This window comes from Bos taurus, chromosome 6 (genome assembly GCF_002263795.3).
Source record: "Bos taurus isolate L1 Dominette 01449 registration number 42190680 breed Hereford chromosome 6, ARS-UCD2.0, whole genome shotgun sequence".
Lineage (NCBI taxonomy): Eukaryota > Metazoa > Chordata > Mammalia > Artiodactyla > Bovidae > Bos > Bos taurus.
The window spans coordinates 110,733,725-110,758,373 of NC_037333.1; the positions used below are offsets into that span (position 1 = coordinate 110,733,725).

Sequence of the window (24,649 nt, forward strand, 5' to 3'; positions counted from 1 at the left end):
CCTTAGAAATTACAGAAATATGAATGGCAACCACAGCGATGCACCAGCCTTGGTTTCTAAATACCACTGTTCTCCATCTAAATGCATAGAGTTGGACACGACTTAGCGACTGAACAACAGCTATCTAAACAGAACCAGGACTTACTAGAGAAACGGGTGCTCAGGAAAATAAAAGACGATCCTGGAGAGTTCTAACAGTAAGGGGAAAGGAAAAAGAAGACGAGGACATTTCAAAGACACACAAGAGCCTTCTGTAAAAGGCTTTCTTCATCTGTAAAAGATGGATAATAGCAATAGTCTTCCTCGGGATGTTTGGAGAGGATTAAACGAGATACTATTAACACAACACTTAGTTAGCACTTGTGAGGATTCATTTTGTTCACATAAATGTCTGTGATACATGAAATTTTCTTGCAAGAAATGAGGTACAGGATCCAGCTTTCTATGGTCTTGGGAAAACAGTTACAGCTAATTTTGTTTAAACAGGAACTGGTGGCCCGATACGTGTCTCTGATTCCTTTCTTGCCCGACACGGTCTCCTTTGCTGGTGTCTGTGACCTGTGGAGCACTTCGGATGTAAGTATTCTTCCTCACAGATGTGCTGGCTTCATGGAATATCAGTAAATGGCTTGCTTAATTTTAAATGCAACATTTAAAATTATAAAAGTTAGTCATTATAAAAGTCTACATGGCCATCTGTTTAACAGAATGAACTACATTCATTCTGAAATACTTTTTTCTTCCTGGTTCAATCTACCCACACTTCAGGAGTTATGCAAAAACTAATTATTTGTGCATATACACACACTACTTCAGATGTCTTAATGCTGATTTGTCCCCCCAAAGTTTTATTCATAAAATAATCAAAATCACATTTTATATTACATTGGAAATTGCATATTCCTTAATTTATGGGGGCCTCTTAAGGCATGTCATTATTCATGTAGTAAGTATTTCTTCGTTCCCTGACACATGTCAGACACTATACAGAGTTCAGGCTATGAGCAGAAGAAACATGGCCTCTGACCTCTTGGAACTTACAATCAATGTATGCTAGCTACATAAACTTCGGAATGAGTCTTCAATGGTATAAACATGTATTATCACTGGTATTCATTTGGCTTCTGGATCTCAGGTACTGTGTTGGCATAAAGTTGAACTGTGATATACAACTCCCTTCGAAGAATAGCTCTAAAAGGAAGAAACTGAAGTACACTTTGAATTATTTGTTCCCCAATATATTTTAGAAACACAGTGTTGACAATTTTAGAGATAAAATTTCACAACCTTAAGATATTTAAAAGAAGACATACAATGAATAGAAGAGCTATGTGCTCTAGAGCCAGACAAGCTTTCCACTTCCTAGGTATTGCTTCATCTCTCTGTGCCTCCACTTCCTCATCTGTAAAATGGGAAGATGAGAGTATGGCCTTCAAAGGTTTATTCCAGGATCCAGTGAACTGACTCATGCGGTGTGCTTAAAAAACAGTGTGGCGCTGGGATGGGAGGTCAGGATGTGAACAGGCAGAGCACAGAGGATTTCCAGGGCAATGAAAACACACCACATGATACCACAATGACCGATTCGTCAAACTCACAGAACGCACAACACCAAGAGGGAGCCCTGTATGTAAACTATGCTCTTTAGGTGATTATGGTGTCAGTGTGGGTTTATCAGCTCTAACACGTGTCCCGCTCTGGTTGGGGATGTTGATGATGTGCATGTGTGGGAACAAGAAAACATGGGAAATATCTGTAGCTTCTTTCCAGCGTTGCTGTGAAGCTAAAACTGCTCTAGAAAATAAAGTCTTTAAAAAGAAAGTGTTAGCACATACTGCTACTGCTAAGTCACTTCAGTCGTGTCCGACTCTGCGACCCCATAGACGGCAGCCCACCAGGCTCCCCCGTCCCTGGGATTCTCCAGGCAAGAACACTGGAGTGGGTTGCCATTTCCTTCTCCAATGCATGAAAGTGAAAAGTGAAAGTGAAGTCACTCAGTCATGTCCGACTGTTAGTGACCCCATGGACCACAGCCTACCAGGCTCCTCCGCCCATGGGATTTTCCAGGCAAGAGTACTGGAGTGGGGTGCCATTGCCTTCTCCACATAGAGGGCTATCATATATAAGTTCAACATGAAAACTGAAACTTTGAAATTTATCTCCCTGACCCCACCCCACAATCGATTCTAGAAATTCATGTCATTGAAATGTCAGAGAAAACACCATGTCCAACTAAAATTGGGTGTTTTTTTAAACAATATATCTTATCTTTTAAACCACTAGTTTTAAGAGTGTCTTTTAAAAATCCTATACAGCCCGTCTAGAGTGAAGCAGCCAATGAACATAATTTTTCTTTCCTTTTGTTCAGCAATTTCTCGATCTCCTGGCAGGAGATGAAGAAGAACACGCAGTTTTACTATGCAATTACTTCCTCTCCATGGGAAAGAAGGCCTGGCTGGTGACGGGCAATGCTATTCCCGAGGTAGGACCATTAGGCTGGCTCTCTCTGAGAAGGTCATTGTCTAACATGGTGCTGTTATGTTCCAGGTCATGGGCAGGACTTATTTTCATAGCAGTTCTTGGAGCTGCAAAGAAAGTAGCCCAGAGAAGCCACAGTAGGGAGAGAGAACCAGTGATGAGACATGACAGGGTTTTCGGGGTACTTGAGCCCTATACGTTTGAGGATGTTCTGGGCAAATCTGAGCCCTTCTCCACCCATCACCCCCACCTGGCTCTGCCCTCCTGCCCATCTTATGAAGAGTTCTGATTCCCTCAGCTATCGAGTGTTATTCATGCTGAGGAATGAAAGGATCTGAAGAAGTGTGGCCGGGGTAGAGATCCTTTCATGCCTGCTTCTTCCACAAGCAGTTGCTGTTAGGCTGGCATGCGAAGCAGAACAAGGCAGATAACCACAGGGGCAAAGAGAAGAATGTTCATGCCATGTACTGGTGTCTCTGTTATTTTTATTAGACGGGAAATAGAGACTACTAAAATCTGTTTCCCCAGCCCACTGCAAATACCCCTAAACTGGGGGCAGGTTGGGGGTAGTTTGAGGGTACAAATTTTAAAAAGTCTCATGGATTAAAGCAGCTTAACTTAAAAGTGTTTCAGAAAACAGGCTCCCAGGCTCTGGGAATCCTTGGTGACTAGACATCACAGGCTGCTGCTAGACAGGCAAGGTCACAACTGAACCCTAAGTCATTTTCAGTCTCTGTCTTCCAGAGAGCCTGGAACCGGGAAAAGAGTACAGGACTAGGAAGTCCCCAGGCCCGGGTCCAAGGCTCTGCCCACTCCTCACAAGCTGCATGACTCTAAACGATTTGCTTCACAACTCTGAGCTTCATATAAAGAAAGTTGGGATGATAATTTCTACCCCACCTTCCCCAGAAGCCTAGAGTGAGCATCAGTGAAATCACACAAGAAATAAACGAATGAATAAATGCACACTGTAAAAGGAGGGTCTAATAATGCACGAGTATTCTGAATAAAAAGTTAACATCCCTCTGCAAGTTTTCACTCCCAAGCCCACCCCTCCTCGGGTATACTCAACCGTCAAGAGTTCAGAAGTATCCTTTCATAGTACTTTCTATTCGTTTACATAATTATAAAAGTGTATCACATATCAATCCCTGTATTAGAAATAGGAATTTTCAAATTCTGTTTCGAATTTTCCTTCTAAACAGGAATTAAAAGTATTATTCAGATATAATCAGCCTTCTGAATACTTAAAAGGCAAGCTTGCTCACTCTAAAAAGAAAACCCAGTTACTATTTATTTCCATCAATAATCATGCTTCAGCCAATCTTAAGATATCTTGCCATTTTCAACACCATGGATGGACCTAGAGGGTACTATGCTAAGTGGAATAAGTCAGAGAAAGACAAATAATGTAATGTGGAATCTAAAAGCCAAAGTAAATTAACAAAATAATGAAACAGAAACAGAATCATAGATACAGCAAAAAACGCAGGTGATTGCCAGGGGTTGGGGGGTGGACAGTGGCGAGGAGAGAAATATGTGAGGAGGGTTCAGTACAAACTTTCAGTTACAAAATAAATGAGTTACAGCTACTCATCGTGAAATGTATAGTGTGGGAAATATAGTTAACAATTATGTAATGTCTAACAGATGATAACCAGACATCACAATGATCATTTTGAAATGTACAGAAATATCAAATCACTATATTGTTTACCAGGAATTAACATAGTGTTGTAGGTCAATTATACTCCAAAACAAACAAACTCAAAGAAAAGAGATCAGATTTGTGGCTACCAGAGGCAGGGGACTGGGGAGTTAGAATTAGATAAGATAATCAAAGGGTACAAACCTCCAGTTATAAAACAAGTTCTCAGGATGCAATGTACAATATACTAAAGATAATTCACATTGCTGTACATTGTAAATGAAAACTGTTAAGAGAGTAAATCTTAAGGGTTCTCATCACAAGAAAAAAAATTTTTTCTTGTCTATTTAAAGACATCTATATGAGATGATGGATGTTCACTAAACGTATTGTGGCCACCATTTGATGATGTAAGTAAGTTATGTTGGACTCCTTAGACTTACACAGCACTGTATGCCAATTATATCAAAAAAATTTGAAAATATATGTATCCCATTTAACTTTTAAAAACAAGATACATTAGTTCAGTAACATGACCATCCCTATTTGGTCACCATACTGAAGTAGTTGAAGGGGCAAGAATTATGCAAGAGTAAACTTTTGATTTTATTAATTCAACATAATCTAGAACTTCAAACTAATTTTCACCATTAGCCATGGGGTTTAGAAATTAGATGTCCAACTAAAATAATGAACTGTCTGTACAAACTCCTCTTGGCCCTAATTGCATAATTAATTGGAAATTGGCTTAATGGCTGTTTTCTTTCAGGGTCCAACCGCCTATGTGCTAACTCGGGAACAAAGTCACTATTTAATATGGAACCCCTGCAGTGGGCATTTTTATGGACAATTTGATACTTTCTGCCCCTTAAAAAGTGTGAGCTGCTTAATAGGTCCTGATAATGTAAGTATTACCATTTCCTCTGAAATATGGTTGGTTGACTATTTTTTTTAACTGACCTATTAATTTTAATAATATTTGTGTGCCAGAAAATTTACATATATATGTGTGTGTGTGTATATATATATATATATAAAATTGTTGCTGTTCAGTCGCTAAGTCATGTCCAGCTCTTTGCAACCCCATGTACTGCAGCACGTCAGGCTCCTTCTTCCTCCACTATCTCCTGGACTTTGCTCAAGTTCATGTCCATTGAGTTGTACTGGACCTGGTAGCTCAGACAGTAAAGAATCAGCCTGTAATGTAGGAGATCCAGTTTTGATCTCTGGGTCGGGGAGATCCCCTGGAGAAAGGCACGGCAAACCATTCCAGTATTCTTGGCTGGAGACTTCCATGGAATGAGGAGTCTGGCGAGCTACAGTCCATGGGGTTGCAAAGAGTCAGACGTGACTGAGAAACTATCACTTTTACTTTTCACACTCAATTAATTATTGAGTTGGTATTGGTAATTAAAGATAGTGTCAAGCAAAGGTACTCCATAAGGCACTGGTTAAAAACATGAGTTATTAGATCTCACTGCCTGAGTTTAAACTCCAATGTCAATGTTTACCAGTTGTGTATGCTTAGGAAAGTTTCTTAATCTTAAACAGCATCAGTTTCTTCCCTGGTTAAATGAAGGTATTTGCTAGTAACTACAGAGTAGTTGTGAGTAGTAAATGAGATAATCAATACAAAGCAACTATCACACAGTAGCAACCCCGTGTTGGCTCCTGTGACTGTTTTTATGATCATCATCTACCTTAGGAATCTCTGAACTGACTACTAAAATGATTCAGAAGAATCATTTCAACAGGTAGCCCCAATATATGTATTCTTATTTGTAAATTATATACTTACTTATGTATCAATACATTATTTACATTACACAGAGAAGACATATCTTTCTTAAAGAGAGATAATTAGAGGGTCTAAAATTTCTTCCCATGTCACTGTGATGTGCTCCCTGCTGTGAAGGCCTCTGGTCTACGGGTTACTACCAGGAGTAGAGATAAGACACGCTGAGCACCCAGCAAAGTACCTGTCTGCCACAGGGATTCAGCAAACAGTAACTATTATTAACCACAAGTGTGAAAAGAGAAGTGCAGCATCCCGTGTGCATGGTACTGTTTTTAATTAAAAGCATAGGGATAATCACAGATGATCTGCTAAGCTCCATCTACATGTAGAGAAGCACTTTAAGGTCATATTAGTAGTCAGGCAGAGTCAGTGGGTACTGGAAAAGCCTTCGAAGAATTCCATTCTCTGTCAGAATTACTAGCTCTCAAAACAATTACCGTATGGCTGACCAATTCACATCAAGCCAAGTGCTGTGAGCAAGAAAGAAGCCTTTCCTCCTCTTCTGTCAAGACGGACAGCAGTGGCTCAGGGTGCCGGCAGCGGCTGGGAGGGAACCTGCTCGAAGCCTCAGTCACCCTCCAGAGGACCCGCCCGAGGCTCACTTTCTGGGTCCGGCCCTCTGAACCTCCGCTGCCTCTGCTCCACCACCTCCTTAAGAGACTGCCAGGCTTTCTCCTCCTTCACTCCTCTGCCAAGAAGTCAGTCCTTTCCATCCATGTTTGTGTTTCCACTCCCGCTCCAACACTTGCCTCTGTTAAGTTTTCTCTGTCATTCTCTGTAGATATGCTTCTCCCAACCCAGCTATACCCTAAACTACCACTGCCCCTCCTTCTCTTCCTTCCAAAATTCTTTAAATTCTATTTATATGCCCTGCTTCCACTTTCTCAGACTTTATTGCTGTTGTTAAGTCGCCCAGTCGTGTCCGACTCTTTGCGACCCCATGGACTGCAGCACACCAGGCCTCGCTGTCCATCACCAACTCCCGGAGTTTGCCCAAGTTCATATCCATTGCATCAGTGATGCCATCCAGCCATCTCATCCCCGATGCCCTTTTCTCCTTCTCAGACTTCAATCCTCTATAATCTAGTCCTCTTCCCTAATCAGCCTACAGAATTAAACTCTGAGAAGTACCATTGTCTTACTAATGGATAAATAAGTCCAGTGGTTTATTCTCCTCACTCACTTCTTTTCTATGGCACATGACACAACTAATCACCTCTTCATGAAAAAAAAAAAAAAAACACTTGACCATCCTTGGTTTACTAGTAAAGGACTGTTGGTTTTCATTTCTCTGCAACAGCTTCTCAGGTTTCTGCCACTAACTTTTCTTTCCACACTTTGAAAGTAGATTTTCCTGAAAATTCTATATTTAGATTTCTTGCAGAACCACACTTACTATTCATTATAGCTCTATCTAGTTTATCCTGGCAAAAAAAAAAGTCATAATTCTATCACTAGCCCAGGAATCTTTGGAACCTGAATCTTCAACTGTTTGCTAGACACCGAGGTGCTGATCAAAATCTCAAACTCAGGACATCCAGAACTCAAGTCATTTTTCCTTTATCTCTGAAAACAGCCCCTCCTCCTGGCCCTCCCACTTCTACAGAGGTCAGGCACTCAGATTCAAACCCCGTAACTGTCCTTGAGTTTCCCCCTCCCCTACTTCCTACTTCAATCCTATTAACAGATATTAGTACCAAATGATACAGATACCGCCCCTTCTGTTTTCCAGGTCGTGTCATTATTATTTCGTCCTGCATTACTATAAATAGCCAAGTAAATAATCTGTCTCCAGCTCAGTCCATCGTTTGGTCCTCTGATGCCTGGTTATTTCCGAGTGTTCAGCTTTCCTCGTGCGATGGCTCAGAAAGTACTGAAGGCACCTCACTGTATATAAATTGAAGAATAAACGTCTCACCTTGGATTCTAATCTGACTTCAGCTCTCTTCCCAGTGCTATTTCCGACTGCTTTTCTGCACATTCCCTACCCTACAGCCAGACTGTAGTTCTTAAAAACCTTGCCTTCTTAAAACTACTTGCCCCTATCCCTGTCTAATCTCCAGAGCAAATAATATTCCTGTTAAAACAGAAGGCAGATTTTCATCCCTCTGCTTAAAATACTCCAGTGACTTCTTGGCTCAGGCCAAAGTCAGAGCCTGAACCTTTACAGTGGCCCCAAGGCTTCCACGACCTGACACCTGCCTGGCCGCATCTTCCCTGATCCCTTTCTTGCTTCTACGTGCTCACTCCTCTGAAGTCACCTTGTTCTCTTTGCTGTCCCTCAAACGCGCTTTGCATTTGCTATCTCCTCTGCATGGATGACCCTTCCCCTTACCAGACAGCTTAATTCTCCCCTCACTTCATGCTCTCTCCAGTGAAAACATCCGTGTGTGTGTGTGTGTGCGTGTGCGTGTGTAGTCACTTATGTCCGACTCTGCGACCCTGTCCAGGGATTCTCCAGGCAAGAATACTGGAGTGGGTTGCCATTCTTGCCTAGCCCCCAATCTCACCTCTTACTGCATAGCTTTCTCTATAACCCATGTTAAGTTTAACTATTGCCACAACAAAGCACTAAAAGCTCATCCTCAAACTAAATGGCTTCAGACCGTTATTCTCATGGACCCGTCAGCCAGCCAGGATGGTTCTGCTGACAAGGCTGGGAGCGCCCTGCTTCATGCGTTTTTATTCTGGGACTTGGGGCAATGACAGTCAGCGGGGGCACAAGAGGGCAAGTAGGAACATGCAGAGCTTCTCTGGGGGCTGGGACACAGAATAGTGACACCATCGGTCACACTATGCCTCTCTACTTAGCACAAGTCAAGAGCCAAGGAAATACATTTCTAATTTCTACCCTTTTAGTGGCGGGCTTCCTGGGTGGCTCAGTGGTAAAGAATCCACCTGCTAATGCAGGAGATGCAGGTTCAGGCCCTGGGTCGGAAAGACCCCCTAGAGAAGGAAATGGCAACCCACTCAAGTATTCTTGCCTGGAGAATCCCATGGACAGAGGTACCTTGACGGCTACAGTCCATGGGGTCACAAAAGAGTTGGGCACAACTTAGTGACTAAACAACAACTGCCAAGTAACAGGGCAGAGGCTGTAGGTATAGGCAGGGGTGCAGAACTGGGCCAGTGATACTCTCTCCCACGCCACGTATCGTCTGATATCCCATCTATCTGTTTGTCTGCACTGTCTTCTCATTAGCTACTACGTGCCGGTAGAAACTCTGTTTCATTTACAACTTTATCCACGACTGTATTAGAACTGAGCCTAGATATAAGATGCTTGACGATTATGTTGAATGGGACAAATTCACCACTCAGGCGCACAGTTACAGGTAGGTAGTCATGCCTATCACATGCCAACCAGGAGCTGTGCCAGACACTAATGACGCAGTGGTGAATACAGCACGGGACAGAAGTCCTCAGGGAAACATCTCAGTCTAGTGAGACAAACAACAATAAATACAAACAGTAGTAATAAAATAGCTAACAGCTCCTGAGGACTTAGTATGTACTAGGCATTGTTCTAAAGACGTAAATAAATTAACTCGCTTAATCTTATGAGGTAAGTACTATTATTCCACTTTTATAGAGGAGGTAAGTTTCTAATCACCAGGAACTACCTTATTTCAGCAATCTACATTCAATAGTAAGGTCCACCTCGACTGCAGGTATACAAAAATGTAAAGAAATGGCCCATGGCAACTACGTGATGCCACTGATTGTAAAATGCTTGTCGGTGTTAAGAATCAAAACATGACAAAAAATGGGCAAGCAGTGTGTCGTCTTGCTGTCTCTCTGCTGCCTCTCTCAAACACTCACACGTGTATACACATACATCTGCCACCATATACACTAATGTAGTCTTGTCTTTTTTAGATTTGGTTTAATATTCAACAATATGATTCCCCACTACGGATAAATTTTGATGTCACCAAGCCCAAGCTATGGAAATCTTTCTTTTCAAGAAGTCTTCCATATCCTGGCCTTTCCAGTGTTCAGGTATGTATATGTTTTTATTAACAATTAAATGTAGACAGACAGGTCTTCCCTGGTGGTTCAGATAGTAAACAACCTGCCGGCAATGGAGGAGATGTGGGTTCAATCCCTGGTTTGGGAAGATCCCCTGGAGAAGGAAATAGCAATCTACTCCAGTGTTCTTGCCTGGGGATTCCCACAGACAGAGGAGCCTGGTGGGCTACAGTCCATGGGGTTGCAAAAGAGTCAGACACGACTGAACAACTAATACTTTTACTTTCAAATGCAGACAAAGAAAGGGAGGAATTTGACATCGTTATACTGGGTAGCCAGATATTTTTTGATCCTTAATTCCACTCCTAGGTATTTAGTCTAGGATAATTCTTCATTTTCAAACTTAGTTAAGGCTAATTCCCAATAAGAAACAGACCATCATATGATGAACCACTATACATACATAAAAGAATAAATTAGATACAGAGTCCTGTGATCTAAAAAAATGCCACAAAATATATTTCATTTAATTTTTCAGATGCTGGTCTCAATTCAATAAATTAACTTCATCACATGTTTCATGTTGAAACATGAAATCAAAGTTCGGGGCATGATCCAGGATGGACTCATTAATTTAGAGGGTCCTGGACATTATTAGATTATAAATAGCAAGCCTGAGATGTATTATGAAAACTTTAAATTTGATAGTTATCAGTTCAGTTCAGTTCAGTCGCTCAGTCGTGTCCGACTCTTTGCGACCCCATGAATCCCAGCACACCAGGCCTGCCTGTCCATCACCAACTCCCAGAGTTCACTCAGACTCACGTCCATCGAGTCAGTGATGCCATCCAGCCATCTCATCCTCTGTTGTCCCCTTCTCCTCTCGCCCCCCAATCCCTCCCAGCATCAGAGTCTTTTCCAATGAGTCAACTCGTCGCATGAGGTGGCCAAAGTACTAGAGTTTCAGCTTTAGCATCATTGCTTCCAAAGAACACCCAGGGCTGATCTCCTTCAGAATGGACTGGTTGGATCTCTTTGCAGTCCAAGGGACTCTCAAGAGTCTTCTCCAACACTACAGTTCAAAAGCATCAATTCTTCGGCGCTCAGCCTTCTTCACAGTCCAACTCTCACATCCATACATGACCACAGGAAAAACCATAGCCTTGGCTAGACGAACCTTTGCTGGCAAAGTAATGTCTCTGCTTTTGAATATGCTATCTAGGTTGGTCATAACTTTCCTTCCAAGGAGTAAGTGTCTTTTAATTTCATGGCTGCAGTCACCATCTGCCGTGATTTTGGAGCCCCCAAAAATAAAGTCTGACACTGTTTCCACTGTTTCCCCATCTATTTGCCATGAAGTGATGGGACCAGATGCCATGATCTTAGTTTTCTGAATGTTGAGCGTTAAGCCAACTTTTTCACTCTCCACTTTCACTTTCATCAAGAGGCTTTTGAGTTCCTCTTCACTTTCTGCCATAAGGGTGGTGTCATCTGCATATCTGAGGTGATTGATATTTCTCCCGGCAATCTTGATTCCAGCTTGTGTTTCTTCCAGTCTAGCATTTCTCATGATGTACTCTGCATAGAAGTTAAATAAACAGGGTGACAATATACAACCTTGATGTACTCCTTTTCCTATTTGGAACCAGTCCGTTGTTCCATGTCCAGTTCTAACTGTTGCTTCCTGACCTGCATACAGATTTCTCAAGGGGCAGATCAGGTGGTCTGGTATTCCCATCTCTTTCAGAATTTTCCACAGTTTATTGTGATCCACACAGTCAAAGGCTTTGGCATAGTCAGTAAAGCAGAAATAGATGTTTTTCTGAAACTCTCTTGCTTTTTCCATGATCCAGCGGATGTTGGCAATTTGATCTCTGGTTCCTCTGCCTTTTCTAAAACCAGCTTGAACGTCAGGAAGTTCACGGTTCATGTATTGCTGAGGCCTGGCTTGGAGAATTTTGAGCATTACTTTACTAGCGTGTGAGATGAGTACAATTGTGTGGTAGTTTGAGCATTCTTTGGCATTGCCTTTCTTTGGGATTGGAATGAAAACTGACCTTTTCCAGTCCTGTGGCCACTGCTGAGTTTTCCAAATTTGCTGGCATATTGAGTGCAGCACTTCCACAGCATCATCTTTCAGGATTTGGAATAGCTCAAATGGAATTCTATCACCTCCACTAGCTTTGTTCGTAATGATGCTTTCTAAGGCCCACTTGACTTCACATTCCAGGATGTCTGGCTCTAGGTCAGTGATCATACCATCATAATTATCTGGGTTGTGAAGAGCTTTTTTGTACACTTCTTCTGTGTATTCTTGCCATCTCTTCTTAATATCTTCCGCTTCTGTTAGGTCCATACCATTTCTGTCCTTTATCGAGCCCATCTTTGCATGAAATATTCCTTTGGTATCTCTGATTTTCTTGAAGAGATCTCTAGTCTTTCCCATTCTGTTGTTTTCCTCTATTTCTTTGCATTGATCGCTGAAGAAGGCTTTCTTATCTCTTCTTGTTATTCTTTGGAACTCTGCATTCAGATGTTTATATCTTTCCTTTTCTCCTTTGCTTTTCACTTCTCTTCTTTTCACAGCTATTTGTAAGGCCTCCCCAGACAGCCATTTTGCTTTTTTGCATTTCTTTTCCATGGGGATGATCTTGATCCCCATCTCCTGTACAATGTCACGAACCTCATTCCATAGCTCATCAGGCACTCTATCTATCAGATCTAGGCCTTTAAATCTATTTCTCACTTCCACTATATAATCATAAGGGATTTGATTTAGGTCATACCTGAATGGTCTAGTGGTTTTCCCTACTTTCTTCAATTTAAGTCTGAATTTGGCAAGAAGGAGTTCATGATCTGAGCCACAGTCAGCTCCTGGTCTTGTTTTTGTTGACTGTATAAAGCTTCTCCATCTTTGGCTGCAAAGAATGTAATCAATCTGATTTCAGTGTTGACCATCTGGTGATGTCCATGTGTAGAGTCTTCTCTTGTGTTGATGGAAGAGGGTGTTGCTATGACCAGTGCATTTTCTTGGCAGAACTCTATTAGTCTTTGCCCTGCTTCATTCCGTATTCCAAGGTAAATTTGCCTGTTACTCCAGGTGTTTCTTGACTTCCTACTTTTGCATTCCAGTCCCCTATAATGAAAAGGACATCTTTTTGGGGTGTTAGTTCTAAAAGGTCTTGTAGGTCTTCATAGAACCGTTCAACTTCAGCTTCTTCAGCGTTACTGGTTGGGGCATAGACTTGGATTACTGTGACACTGAATGGTTTGCCTTGGAAACGAACAGAGATCATTCTGTCGTTTTTGAGATTGCATCCAAGTACTGCATTTAGGACTCTTTTGTTGACCATGATGGCTACTCCATTTCTTCTGAGGGATTCCTGCCCGCAGTAGTAGATATAATGGTCATCTGAGTTAAATTCACCCAACCAGTCCATTTCAGTTCGCTGATTCCTAGAATGTTGACATTCACTCTTGCTATCTCTTGTTGCCACTTTCAATTTGCCTTGATTCATGGACCTGACATTCCAGGTTCATATGCAATATTGCTCTTTACAGCATCGGACCTTGCTTCTATCACCAGTCACATCCACAGCTGGGTATTGTTTTTGCTTTGGCTCCATCCCTTCATTCTTCCTGGAGTTATTTCTCCACTGATCTCCAGTAGCATATTGGGCACCTACTGACCTGGGAAGTTCCTCCTTCAGTATCCTATCATTTTGCCTTTTCATACTGTTCATGGGGTTCTCAAGGCAAGAATACTGAAGTGGTTTGCCATTCCCTTCTCCAGTGGACCACATTCTGTCAGACCTCTCCACCATGACCCGCCCGTCTTGGGTGGCCCCACGGGCATGGCTTAGTTTCAGTGAGTTAGACAAGGTTGTGGTCCCAGTGTGATATATACAAACTGTGTAATATAAAATGTATTCTTTGCTGTGGATCAAATCTTTCCAAAAAACGTTTTAAGCAAAATCACTGTAGAGAAATTCTTCATAGATACAAGGTAACGTAAAAGTTTGCATAGGAGAATTGTTTGCAGAAGCCTAAGGACTGGAAGGACAGAAGGGGTAAATTATGGTGTATATATAGTGGAGTATTTTATAGTAATTACACAAATGGATCCATATTTATGAATCTTAGTTAAGCACACTGAAAATACGTATTTGCTATCCTCTCTAAATATGTTAAAAGGGAAAATTATATGTTCACAGGATAAAATTACTAAAGTTTAGAAAAGTGAAAAGCAATATAGTATACTGTTTAGGGATATGTATATCTGTAGTTAAATCACAAACACAGTTCTCTAATTTGCCTGTCTGCACTGACTATAACGTAAACACCGCAAGAGCAGGGATTCTGTTCATACGGGCTACATCCTCTTCACCTGTTTAAGTGTCTGACACACAATAGGTCTTCAATACATGTTGAATGAAAGAGTGCTGAAAAAAACAAATTCAGATTGTGGTTACTTCTGTGAGAGAAAGGGTAAGAAAACTGAGAAAGAACTACACAGCACTGTAATTTATTTGTGATGCTTTACTTAAAAGTAGATCTTGGGTACACTGGCATCTGCGATATTATCCTAACTCAATGAAGAGTGCATAATTAAAAAAAAATTAGAGAAGGATGTACAGCTATTAAAATAAACTGATTCCTAAAAAATTTCTCAACTGTTTTTTTTTCTTTTATAGCCAGAAGAGCTTATTTACCAGCGCACAGACAAGGTGGCTGCAGCTGAACTGCAAGACAGGTCACATGATAACCCATAAATCCACATGCCGTCTGTCACTAGGAGTGTTACTGTCAAACGAAACAGTTCTCAGCCTGGATCAGTGTGAACGGCAATTAAACTTTAATTTGTGTTTACAAAGTTCCAATGTGGCCTCTAAATCCCAAGGCTCTGGCATCAGCATGGTGCGAGCCACAGGGCAGTGAAGTCCACCACTGAAGTCACCACCAGTGAAGTTTCTCCAGAAACTTCCCCCCAGATTAGAGTTCAACAGCATGCATGCATGGGTCCCGTGCAGTAATCTCACAATCCTGGGCTTAAATAGGCCCATTTTGTCCCATCAGTGGTTCAGTGAACTTCAGCTACTTTCTAAACTTCAGCTACTTAATAAGATGGCTGGTAAGAGCCCGTTTGAGGCCCATAATCCTAATCATGAACCCTGTAAAACAGAACTTTTATTTTTCCAGTTTCACAAGGCTCAGAGAGGTCCCCGTACTTGTCAGGTGTTTAAGGGGCTTCTGAGCCCAGCCAGACCTTCCCAGTTCCAAAGCCTATATGTCCTTTCTGCTGTCTCAGGCCACAGGAAGAGGTGCATGTCAAATTGTACAAGATCACAGTGAGCCTTTTATGGTATTATTACTAAAAAACACCAATTTACTCTCAACTCCAAATTTAAAATAAAGTTATGAGATTCTGAGAACAACTAATTGCTGGAAAAAAAAAAAAATCTTGTTTCTTCTCAAAGTTTCAAAATGCTATTTTTGGTACTTCTGTTTATGAGGGAAAAGTCAAGTCAACCCCAAAAAAAGGAGTTGTTTTTTTTTTTTTTTTTTCCATAAACAGGATTGAAAAAATACTAAAAGAAAAAATCATGGACTGGCGGCCGCGCCATCTGACTCGGTGGAACAGATACTGCACCTCCATGCTGCGTCACTTCTTGCCTCTCTTAGAAAGGAACCAAGAAGACGTGGAGGACGACCACAGAGCAGAACTGCTCAAACAGCTAGGAGACTACAGGGTAAGCAGTCCATTTCAAATTGGAAACTGCTTGGTACGATGGGCTTTGGAATCAAAGTGTCTAGATTACTTCCCAAACTATATAGATGAAGCAGCAGAGACTAAAAAATGTGATTAAAAGTTCATAGCTCAAGAATGAACCCACCATTAAATAGCAAAACGTCTCTATATAACAGAAATATCACCATTTTTTTGTAGGAGGGTCCTATGAAAAATATCTTTTATAAAATCACAAGAGTATTACATAAAATGAAAATGTCTGGCTAAATCATGTTAGACTCAACTGAGCATAAAGGTAAAGCCAACCATTCTTGAGCAGACTTTAAGGATATGACTTTATTCTGATTGCTTTTTGTTGCTAAGAAAAATTCTCCTTACTAGGCAATATATATTCTCTGCTGTCAGTAGTGCTGTGTGTTCGTACCCTATAGCTGGATACTGAAACCTAGAAAGCAGTGGCAAACTGAAACAGTAAGCTTCATTGGTCAACAGTATGAAACCAAGCTGGACATTTTTTAAATCTATTTCATTTTACTTCTGGCTGCACGGGGTCTTTGTTGCTGCACATGAGCTTTCTCTAGTTGCAGCAAGCAAGGGCCACTCTAGCTGCGACGCATGGACTTCTCATCGCAGTGGTTTCTCTGGGTGCAGAGCACAGGCACTAGGCGCGTGAGCTGAGTAGTTGTGGTGCACGGGCTTAGTTCCCCACAGCATGTGGGATCCTCCCGGACCAGGGACAAATCCATGTCCTCTGCGTTGGCAGGCGGATTCTTAACCACAGGACCACCAGGAAGGTCCCAAGTTGGATGTTTAATTCTATTCAGTGACTAAAACTTACCCTTTGACTTCTAAGGCTAGGTTTCAGCTGCGATGCTTTCAAGTAACAGAAAACTTATTTCAAACAAGCATGAGCATTAACAAATTTTAGGGGTGAGTAGCTATTGGGGCTATACCACGTCTGTACGTCTTCCCACTCTGCCCTCCTCCATGTGATGGCATCATCCACAGACTGGTTTTCCTCATGGGAGCACAGGAATAGTTCCTGGTAGCACTCATATATGGACACACATGGGCTGGAATAGTTCCTGGTACGGCTCACAAAGGGACACACCTTGCTCTAAGCAGCAGAGAACATCTGTATGCCATTACTCCTTACAAGTTCCCCAGATCACATACCCTCTTTCCTGTAGATCAACACTGAGGCCAGGTAGAATGTGTTCATCTACCCTAGGTTCCTGGTACTGCATGGGTTTCTTTCTATGAAAACTCGGGGCTATGAGGAAGAAGGAAGGGAACAGTGGAGGGTGGCTGGGTGATTAACAGGTATCTTAAACATCAAGTCAGTATGTTAGCAATTAAAACACTTAGCCTCTCTCCATTTTCTATAATGCTAATATATAGCTGAATGGAAAAACAAAGCTAAATAAATGACTTTAAGACCCAAAAGGAAGACTTCCTACTTAGAACTGCACATACTTAATTAGGGGGAAAATACAGTGAAAACTTCACATTCAATAATGATTAAAATGTTGGTTGTTTTGTTTTCCTGCAGTTCTCTGGATTCCCCCTTCACATGCCATACTCTGAGGTGAAGCCTTTGATTGAAGCTGTGTACAGCACTGGAGTACATAATATTGACGCTCCTAATGTTGAATTTGCTTTAGCTGTGTATGTCCACCCATACCCCAGAAATGTTTTGTCTGTCTGGATCTACGTTGCCTCCCTTATACGAAATAGATAATACTTCCCTGTATGTTTTATATCATGTAAAATTTATAATTAAGATGTGAGAATATTTTTTAAGTGCTCTTGATCTGTCAGAGGAAAGAAAATACTTGCAAATAATGAAATAAAATTATCATGATTTTCAAAATGTGCAAATTTAGTAGTCTGCCTTGTCTCTGCCACTCTGACCCTAAATTCAACTTTGACAACTCAGAGTTCCTATGACCTTTATAGTTCTACGCTTTCACACTTGGCTCACCTTCTACTGGGAATGATCTTCTTCTTTGCCAGTAAGATATCCTGTGCACTTAGATAGAAGAATTAATATTGTTAAAATAGCCATACTGCTCAAAGCAATCTATAGATTTAAGGTGCTCACTATCAAATTACCCTTGACATTTTTCATAGAACTGAAACAAATAATCCTAAAATTTCTATGCAACCTCAAAAGACCCAGGATTGCCAAAGTAATCCTGAGGACAAAATCAAAGCAGGAGTAGCAGTCCTCCCAGACTTCAGACAACACTGTAAAAGCACAGTAATCAAAACAGCATGGTACTGGCACAAAAACACACATATAGATCAACAGAACAGAACAGAGCCCAGAAATAAACCCACACACCTTTGGACAACTGATCCTCAGCAAAGAAGGCAAGGATATACAATGGAGAAAGACAGTCACTTCAGCAAGTGGTGCTGGGAAAGCTGGTTAGCATCACGGAAGTCAATGAATTTTGCACACATACTCACACTGTGAACAAAAATAAACTCAAAATGGTTTAAAGACTCAATCTAAGACATGACACCATAAAACTCCTAGAAGAAAACAAGGTTTTCTGATTTAAATCATAGCAATTTTTTCTTAGATCAGTCACCCAACACAAAAGAAATAAAAAATAAACAAATGGGACCTAATCAAACTTACAAGATTTTGCACAACAAAGGAAACCATTAAAAAAACCAAAAAGACAACCTATGGACTGCAAGAAAACATCTGCAAACGGCATAAACAACAAGGGCTTAATTTCTAAAATCTACAAAACAGCTCATACAGCTCAGTATCAAAAAACCAATCTAATCAAAAAGTGGGCAGAAGACCTAAATAAGACATTTCTTCAAAGAAGACATACAGATGACAAACAGGCACATGATGAGATGCTCAATATCTCTAGTTGTAAGAGAAATGTAAATCGAAAATACAGTGAGGGACCACCTCACACAGGTCAGAATGGCCATCATCCAAAAGCCTGTAAGTTAATGCTGGAGAGGGTGTGGAGAATATGGAACCCTCCTACAGTGTGAGATACAAATTGGTGAAGCTACTATAGAGGTTCTCTAAAAAAAAAAAGGTAAAGTTATCATATGATCCAGCAATCCCCAAAAGAGATGAAAACTCTAATTTGAAAAGATACATGCCCACTTATGTTCACAGAAGCACTATTCACAATAGCCCTGACATGGCAACAACCTAAATGTCCACCAACATATGAATGGATAAAAAAGATGTGGTACACACAGACAGTGGAATATTACTCAGTCATTAAAAAAGGATGAAATGTTGCCCTTTGTGGCAACATGGATGAACCTTGAGATTATCAAACAAAGACAAATATACCACTTATATGTAGAATCTAAAAAATAAAACAAATGAACTTATTTACAAAGCAGAAACAGACTCACAGACACAGAAACCAAACTTATGGTTACAAAATGGGAAGGGAGAGAGGGATAAATTAGGAATACAAGATTAGCAGATACACCCTACTACATATAAAACAGATGAAGAACAAAGACCCACTGTACAGCACAAAGAACTATATTATCTTGTAAAAACCTAAAATACACTATTCATCTGAAATTAACAATACTGTAAATCAACTTTACTTCAATTTCAGAAAAAGAGGTATCCAGGGAGGGTAATTAGGTTATAGAGCACTCAGGATAGACCCCTCAAGTTTGAATTTAGTGCTCTAACAACAGACAGGAGAATTTACTTCACTTCTACACCATGCATGGATACAATGAGATGTCTATCAACAAACCAGAAAGAGACCCCATGAGACACCAGATCTGCCAAAATCTTGACTCTGGACTTCACAGCCTCTAGAAATGTCAGGAATACATGTTATTTAAGCCACCCAGATTATGGCATTCTCTTTTAACAGCCCAAATCAACTAATCAAAAGTCAGGTAATATTAAAAAAAAACTAAATATATGTACTGACATGGAAAGTGGTACACAAAATAGAAACATGTAAAACAGGATTTCTCAACAGCAGCACTAGTGACTTTGCTTTCTTCTATGAAATCTTTCTTCTATGCTTTCTCCTCTGCAATCACCCTGTTTTTTCCATCTTTTAAAGGTTAAAACCTTGAAGCTTTCAACAGCTAAGCCAAATATCTCTCTTGGCAAATGTCACATTGCACTTGAAAATATGTGGGTTATTTTCAAATATCTTTTGATACTGATTTCTAAAGTGAGAAGACTCCTTATGATTTCAATATCTTTAGACCACGAAATTTTTGCTCCTTGTTTTCATCCCTAGATATGTTCCAGGGTCTCCTGCTTTATAGTCTATGGGAAATTGAATAGAATTTGTATCCTGCTGTTGTGTGAAAACTGTTTAAATCTTAATTATATTGTATTGGTTCATAGTGCTTTTCAGGTCTACCATATCCTTCTACTTTTGTATCTAATCATTCTGTTCATTTTAGGGAGTTTGATACTGAAAATCCAACTAAAAATCTTAATTTATCTACTTTAAAAATAATTGTTACAGCGGACCTATATGCAATTTTGTCCAATATTTTCCAGCTCAGTTCGGTTCGGTCACTCAGTCACGTCTGACTCTTTGCGACCTCATGAACTGCAGCACGCCAGCCCTCCCTGTCCATCACCAATTCCCCGAGTCCACCCAAACTCATGTCCATTGAGTCGGTGATGCCATCCAACCATCTCATCCTCTGTCGTGCCCTTCTCCTCCTGTCCTCAATCTTTCCCAGCATCAGGGTCTTTTCCAGTAAGTCAGCTCTTCACATCAGGTGGCCAAAGTAATGGAGTTTCAGCTTCAACATCAGTCCTTCCAATGAATCCCCAGGACTGATCTCCTTTAGGATGGACTGGGTGGACCTCCTTGCAATCCAAGGGACTCTCAAGGGTCTTCTCCAACACCCCAGTTCAAAAGCATCAATTCTTGCGCGCTCAGCTTTCTTTAGAGTCCAACTCTCACATCCATACATGACTACTGGAAAAACCATAGCCTTAACTAGATGGACCTTTGTTGGCAAAATAATGTTATCATACTTCCATAATTTAAAAATGAAAAAAAAAAAAAGACAAGGATGCCCACTCTTGCCACTTTTATTCAACATACTATTGGAACTCCTGGTCACAGCATTAAGACAAAAAAAAAAAAAGCATCCAAATTGGAAAGGAAAGGAAAAAGCATCCAAATTGGAAAGGAAAGGTTGAAAGTGTCACTGCCTGTAGATGACATGATACTATATATAGAAAGCCCTTATGGCATCACTAAAATACTATTCAAACTAATTAATACCACACAGTTGCAGGATTCAAAATTAGTATTTGTTGCTCCTTAGTATCCACAGGAGATTGGTTCCAAGACCCTCTTTTGGACACCAAAATTTTCAGATGTTCAAGTTCTTTACAGTTGGTCACATGCATTTGCAGGTTCTACACCCACGGATCCAATCAACCACAGATTGTGAAATATTCTCCAACCGTGTTTGGTTGTATCCGCAGGTGCAGAAACCACAGAGGGAGGGCCAACTGGACAGAAATCTGTTGCATTTCTATATGGTAATAACAAACTATCAGAGAAATTAATAAAACAATCCCATTTACAACTGCATCAAGAAGAATACAAAACCTACACATAAACCTAGCCAAAGAGGTAAAGTACAAGCTATGAGACACTGATGAAAGAAACTAAAGACAATACAAATGAAAAGATACGCTGCACTTGTGAACTGGAGGAATCAATATTGTTAAACTGGCCATACTACTCAAGGCAATCTACAGATTCAACACTAGCTCTATCAAAATACCAAAAGAACTGTCACAAAACTAGAACAAATAATTCTAAAATTGAATGTAAACACAAAAGACCTTGAACAACCAAAACAGTCTTGAGAAAGAACAAAAAAGTTGGACGAATCATGCTTCCTAATAAAAAACAGACACACAGATCAATGGAACAGAGTAGAGTCTAGAAGTAAACTCACACTAAAATGGTTAATTAATCTATGACAAAGGTGGCAAGAATACAAATGGAGAAAGGACAGCCTCTTTAATAAACAGTATTTCAAAAACTGGACAGCTATATTATAAAAATAATAAAATTGGACTAGTTTCTCACAACAAATACAAAATAAACTCAAAATGGATTAAAGACTTAAACCTGAGACCCAAAACCATAAAACTCTCACCAGAAAAGATAGGCAGTATGCTCTTTGATATTGGTCTTACCAAAAGCTGCGATATGTCTCCTCAGGCAATGACAATAAAAGCAAAAACAAGCAAATGGGGATGCATCAAACTAATGAGCTTTTATATGGAGGAGAAAAAAAAACTCTCAACAAAACAAAAAGGCTGCCTACTGAATGGTAGAAGACATTTGCAAAATGATATACTTGACAAAGTGTTAATATCCAAAACATACAAAGAACTCATACAACTCCACATCAAAAAAACAAACCAGATTAAAAAATGGTCAGTAGACGACTTCCCTGGCAGTCCAGTGGTTAAGATTTTGCCTTCCAATGCACAGAGTGCCGGTTTGATTCCTAGTCAGGGAGGTAAGATCTCACACACCTTGTGGCCAAAAAAAACCAAAACATAAAACCTAAGCAATATTATATTGCTTAAAACTGTATTGTATAAAATTCAATAAAAACTTTAAAAATGGTCCACGTCAAAAAAAAAAAAAAATTTTTAAATAAAAATGGTCAATGGACCTGAATAAATATTTTTTCAAAGACATACAGCCAGCCAACAGATCCATGAAAATATGCTCAACATCGTGACTAGGAAAATGCTCAGATCGAAACCACAATCAGGTACCACTTCAAACCAGCCAGAACAGCTACTAACAAAAAGACAATATGTAACAAGTGCTGTGAAAACGAGGAGGGAAGAGAACCCTCATGCACTGTTGGTGGCACTGTACATTAATGCAGCCCCTATGGAAAACAGTATGGAAGCTCAAAAAAAAAAAAAAAGTAGCCATTTCACTTCTGAGTATTTACCCAAAGAAAACAAAAACACTAATTTGAAAAGTTAAAATGCACTCAGTGTTCACTGCTACATTATTTATAATAGCCATGGTATCAAAACAACCTGAATCAATGGAAAGATCTATGGATAAAGAAGATTTAATGTGTACATGCACACGTGCGTGTGGGTGTGTGTATGGAATACTCCTTAGCCATAAAAAAATCTTGCTACTTGAAAAAACATGGATGGATCTAGAGGATATTAAGTAAAATATGTCATAACAGAGGGAAAAAAATACGACATGATTTCACTTATATGTGCAATCTAAAAAACAAAACAAAAGCAGTCTCCCATAAATTTAGAAAACAAACCAGTGGCTATGGGAAGGGAGTGGGGGGTATTAGGGAAAGGGGAATAAGAGGTAAAAACCCTGTTATATAATAAATAGGTGTCAAGTTATCATGCAGTACACTGAAACAACACTGTACATCAACTATATTTTAATAAAAAATAAACTTAGAAAAAATTTTAAACCATTCAGTTCAGTTCACTTAGTCGTGTCCAACTCTTTGCAAGCCCATAAACTGCAGCACACCAGGCCTCCCTGTGTATCACTAACTCCCAGAGTTCACCCAAACTCATGTCCATCGAGTCGGTAATGCCATCCAGCCATCTCATCCTCTGTCGTCTCCTTCTCCTCCTGCCCCCAATCCCTCCCAGCATCAGGGTCTTTTCCAATGAGTCAACTCTTCACATGAGGTGGCCAAAGTACTGCAGTTTCAGCTATAGCATCAATCCTTCCAAAGAACACCCAGGACTGATCTCCTTTAGGATGGACTGGTTGGATCTCCTTGCAGTCCAAGGAACTCTCAAGAGTCTTCTCCAGTAGCACAGTTCAAAAGCAGCAATTTGTTGGCGCTCAGCTTTCTTCACAGTCCAACTCTCACATCCATACATGACCACAGGAAAAACCATAGCCTTGACTAGATGGACCTTTGTTGACAAAGTAATGTCTCTGCTTTTGAATATGCTGTCTAGGTTGGTCATAACTTTCCTTCCAAGGAGTAAGCGTCTTTTAATTTCATGGCTGCAGTCACCATATGCAGTGATTTTGGAGCCCCCAAAATAAAGTCTGACACTGTTTCCCCATCTATTTCCCATTAAGTGATGGGACCAGATGCCATGATCTTCGTTTTCTGAATGGTGACCTTTTAGCCAACTTTTTCACTCTCCTCTTTCATTAAGAGTCTTTTTAGTTCCTCTTCACTTTCTGCCATAAGGGTGGTGTCATCTGCGTATCTGAGGTTATTGATATTTCTCCCGGCAATCTTGATTCCAGCTTGTGCTCCTTCCAGCCCAGCGTTTCTCATGATGTACTCTGCATATAAGCTGAATAAGCAGGGTGACCATATACAGCCTTGATATACTCCTTTTCCTATTTGGAACCAGCCTGTTGTTCCATGTCCAGTTCTAACTGTTGCTTCCTGATCTGCATACAGGTTTCTCAAGAGGCAGATCAGGTGGTCTGGTATTCCCATCTCTCAGAATTTTCCACAGTTTATTGTGATCCACACAGTCAAAGGCTTTGGCAGAGTCAATAAAGCAGAAATAGATGTTTTTCTGGAACTCTCTTGCTTTTTCCATGACCCAACAGATGTTGGCAATGTGATCTCTGGTTCCTCTGCCTTTTCTAAAACTAGCTTGAACATCTGGAAGTTCACGGTTCACGTATTGCTGAAGCCTGGCTTGGAGAATTTTAAGCATTACTTTACTAGCGTGTGAGATGAGTGCAATTGTGTGGTAGTTTGAGCATTCTTTGGCATTGCCTTTCTTTGGGATTGGAATGAAAACTGACCTTTTCCAGTCCTGTGGCCACTGCTGAGTTTTCCAAATTTGCTGGCATATTGAGTGCAGCACTTCCACAGCATCATCTTTCAGGACTTGAAATAGCTCAACTGGAATTCCATCACTTCCACTAGCTTTGTTCGTAGTGATGCTTTCTAAGGCCCACTTGACTTCACATTCCAGGATGTCTGGCTCTAG

The 24,649-nt window shown here is 40.5% G+C and overlaps 1 protein-coding gene and 1 non-coding gene across 7 annotated transcripts in view; one reads left to right on the forward strand and one right to left on the reverse strand.

Moving 5' to 3' along the window:
- The window catches only part of CC2D2A (coiled-coil and C2 domain containing 2A), a 131,191-nt gene extending 113,665 nt beyond the window's left edge, over positions 1-17,526 (forward strand). For all 6 annotated transcript variants that reach the window (XM_024993645.2, XM_024993649.2, XM_024993647.2 and 3 more), the window contains 7 exons: positions 487-576; positions 2,369-2,482; positions 4,896-5,030; positions 9,804-9,926; positions 14,591-14,649; positions 15,472-15,646; positions 17,198-17,526. In XM_024993645.2, the coding sequence (XP_024849413.1) occupies positions 487-576; positions 2,369-2,482; positions 4,896-5,030; positions 9,804-9,926; positions 14,591-14,649; positions 15,472-15,646; positions 17,198-17,386 (885 nt within the window). In that variant the 3' untranslated portion in view covers positions 17,387-17,526. The remainder of the gene's footprint in view (positions 1-486; positions 577-2,368; positions 2,483-4,895; positions 5,031-9,803; positions 9,927-14,590; positions 14,650-15,471; positions 15,647-17,197) is intronic.
- Positions 17,527-21,065: 3,539 nt separating this feature from the next.
- Positions 21,066-21,138, reverse strand: MIR2448 (microRNA mir-2448). Its single transcript, NR_031259.1, has one exon. It is a non-coding gene; the product is annotated as a microRNA mir-2448 (primary transcript).
- Between the last annotated feature and the right edge of the window lie 3,511 nt (positions 21,139-24,649).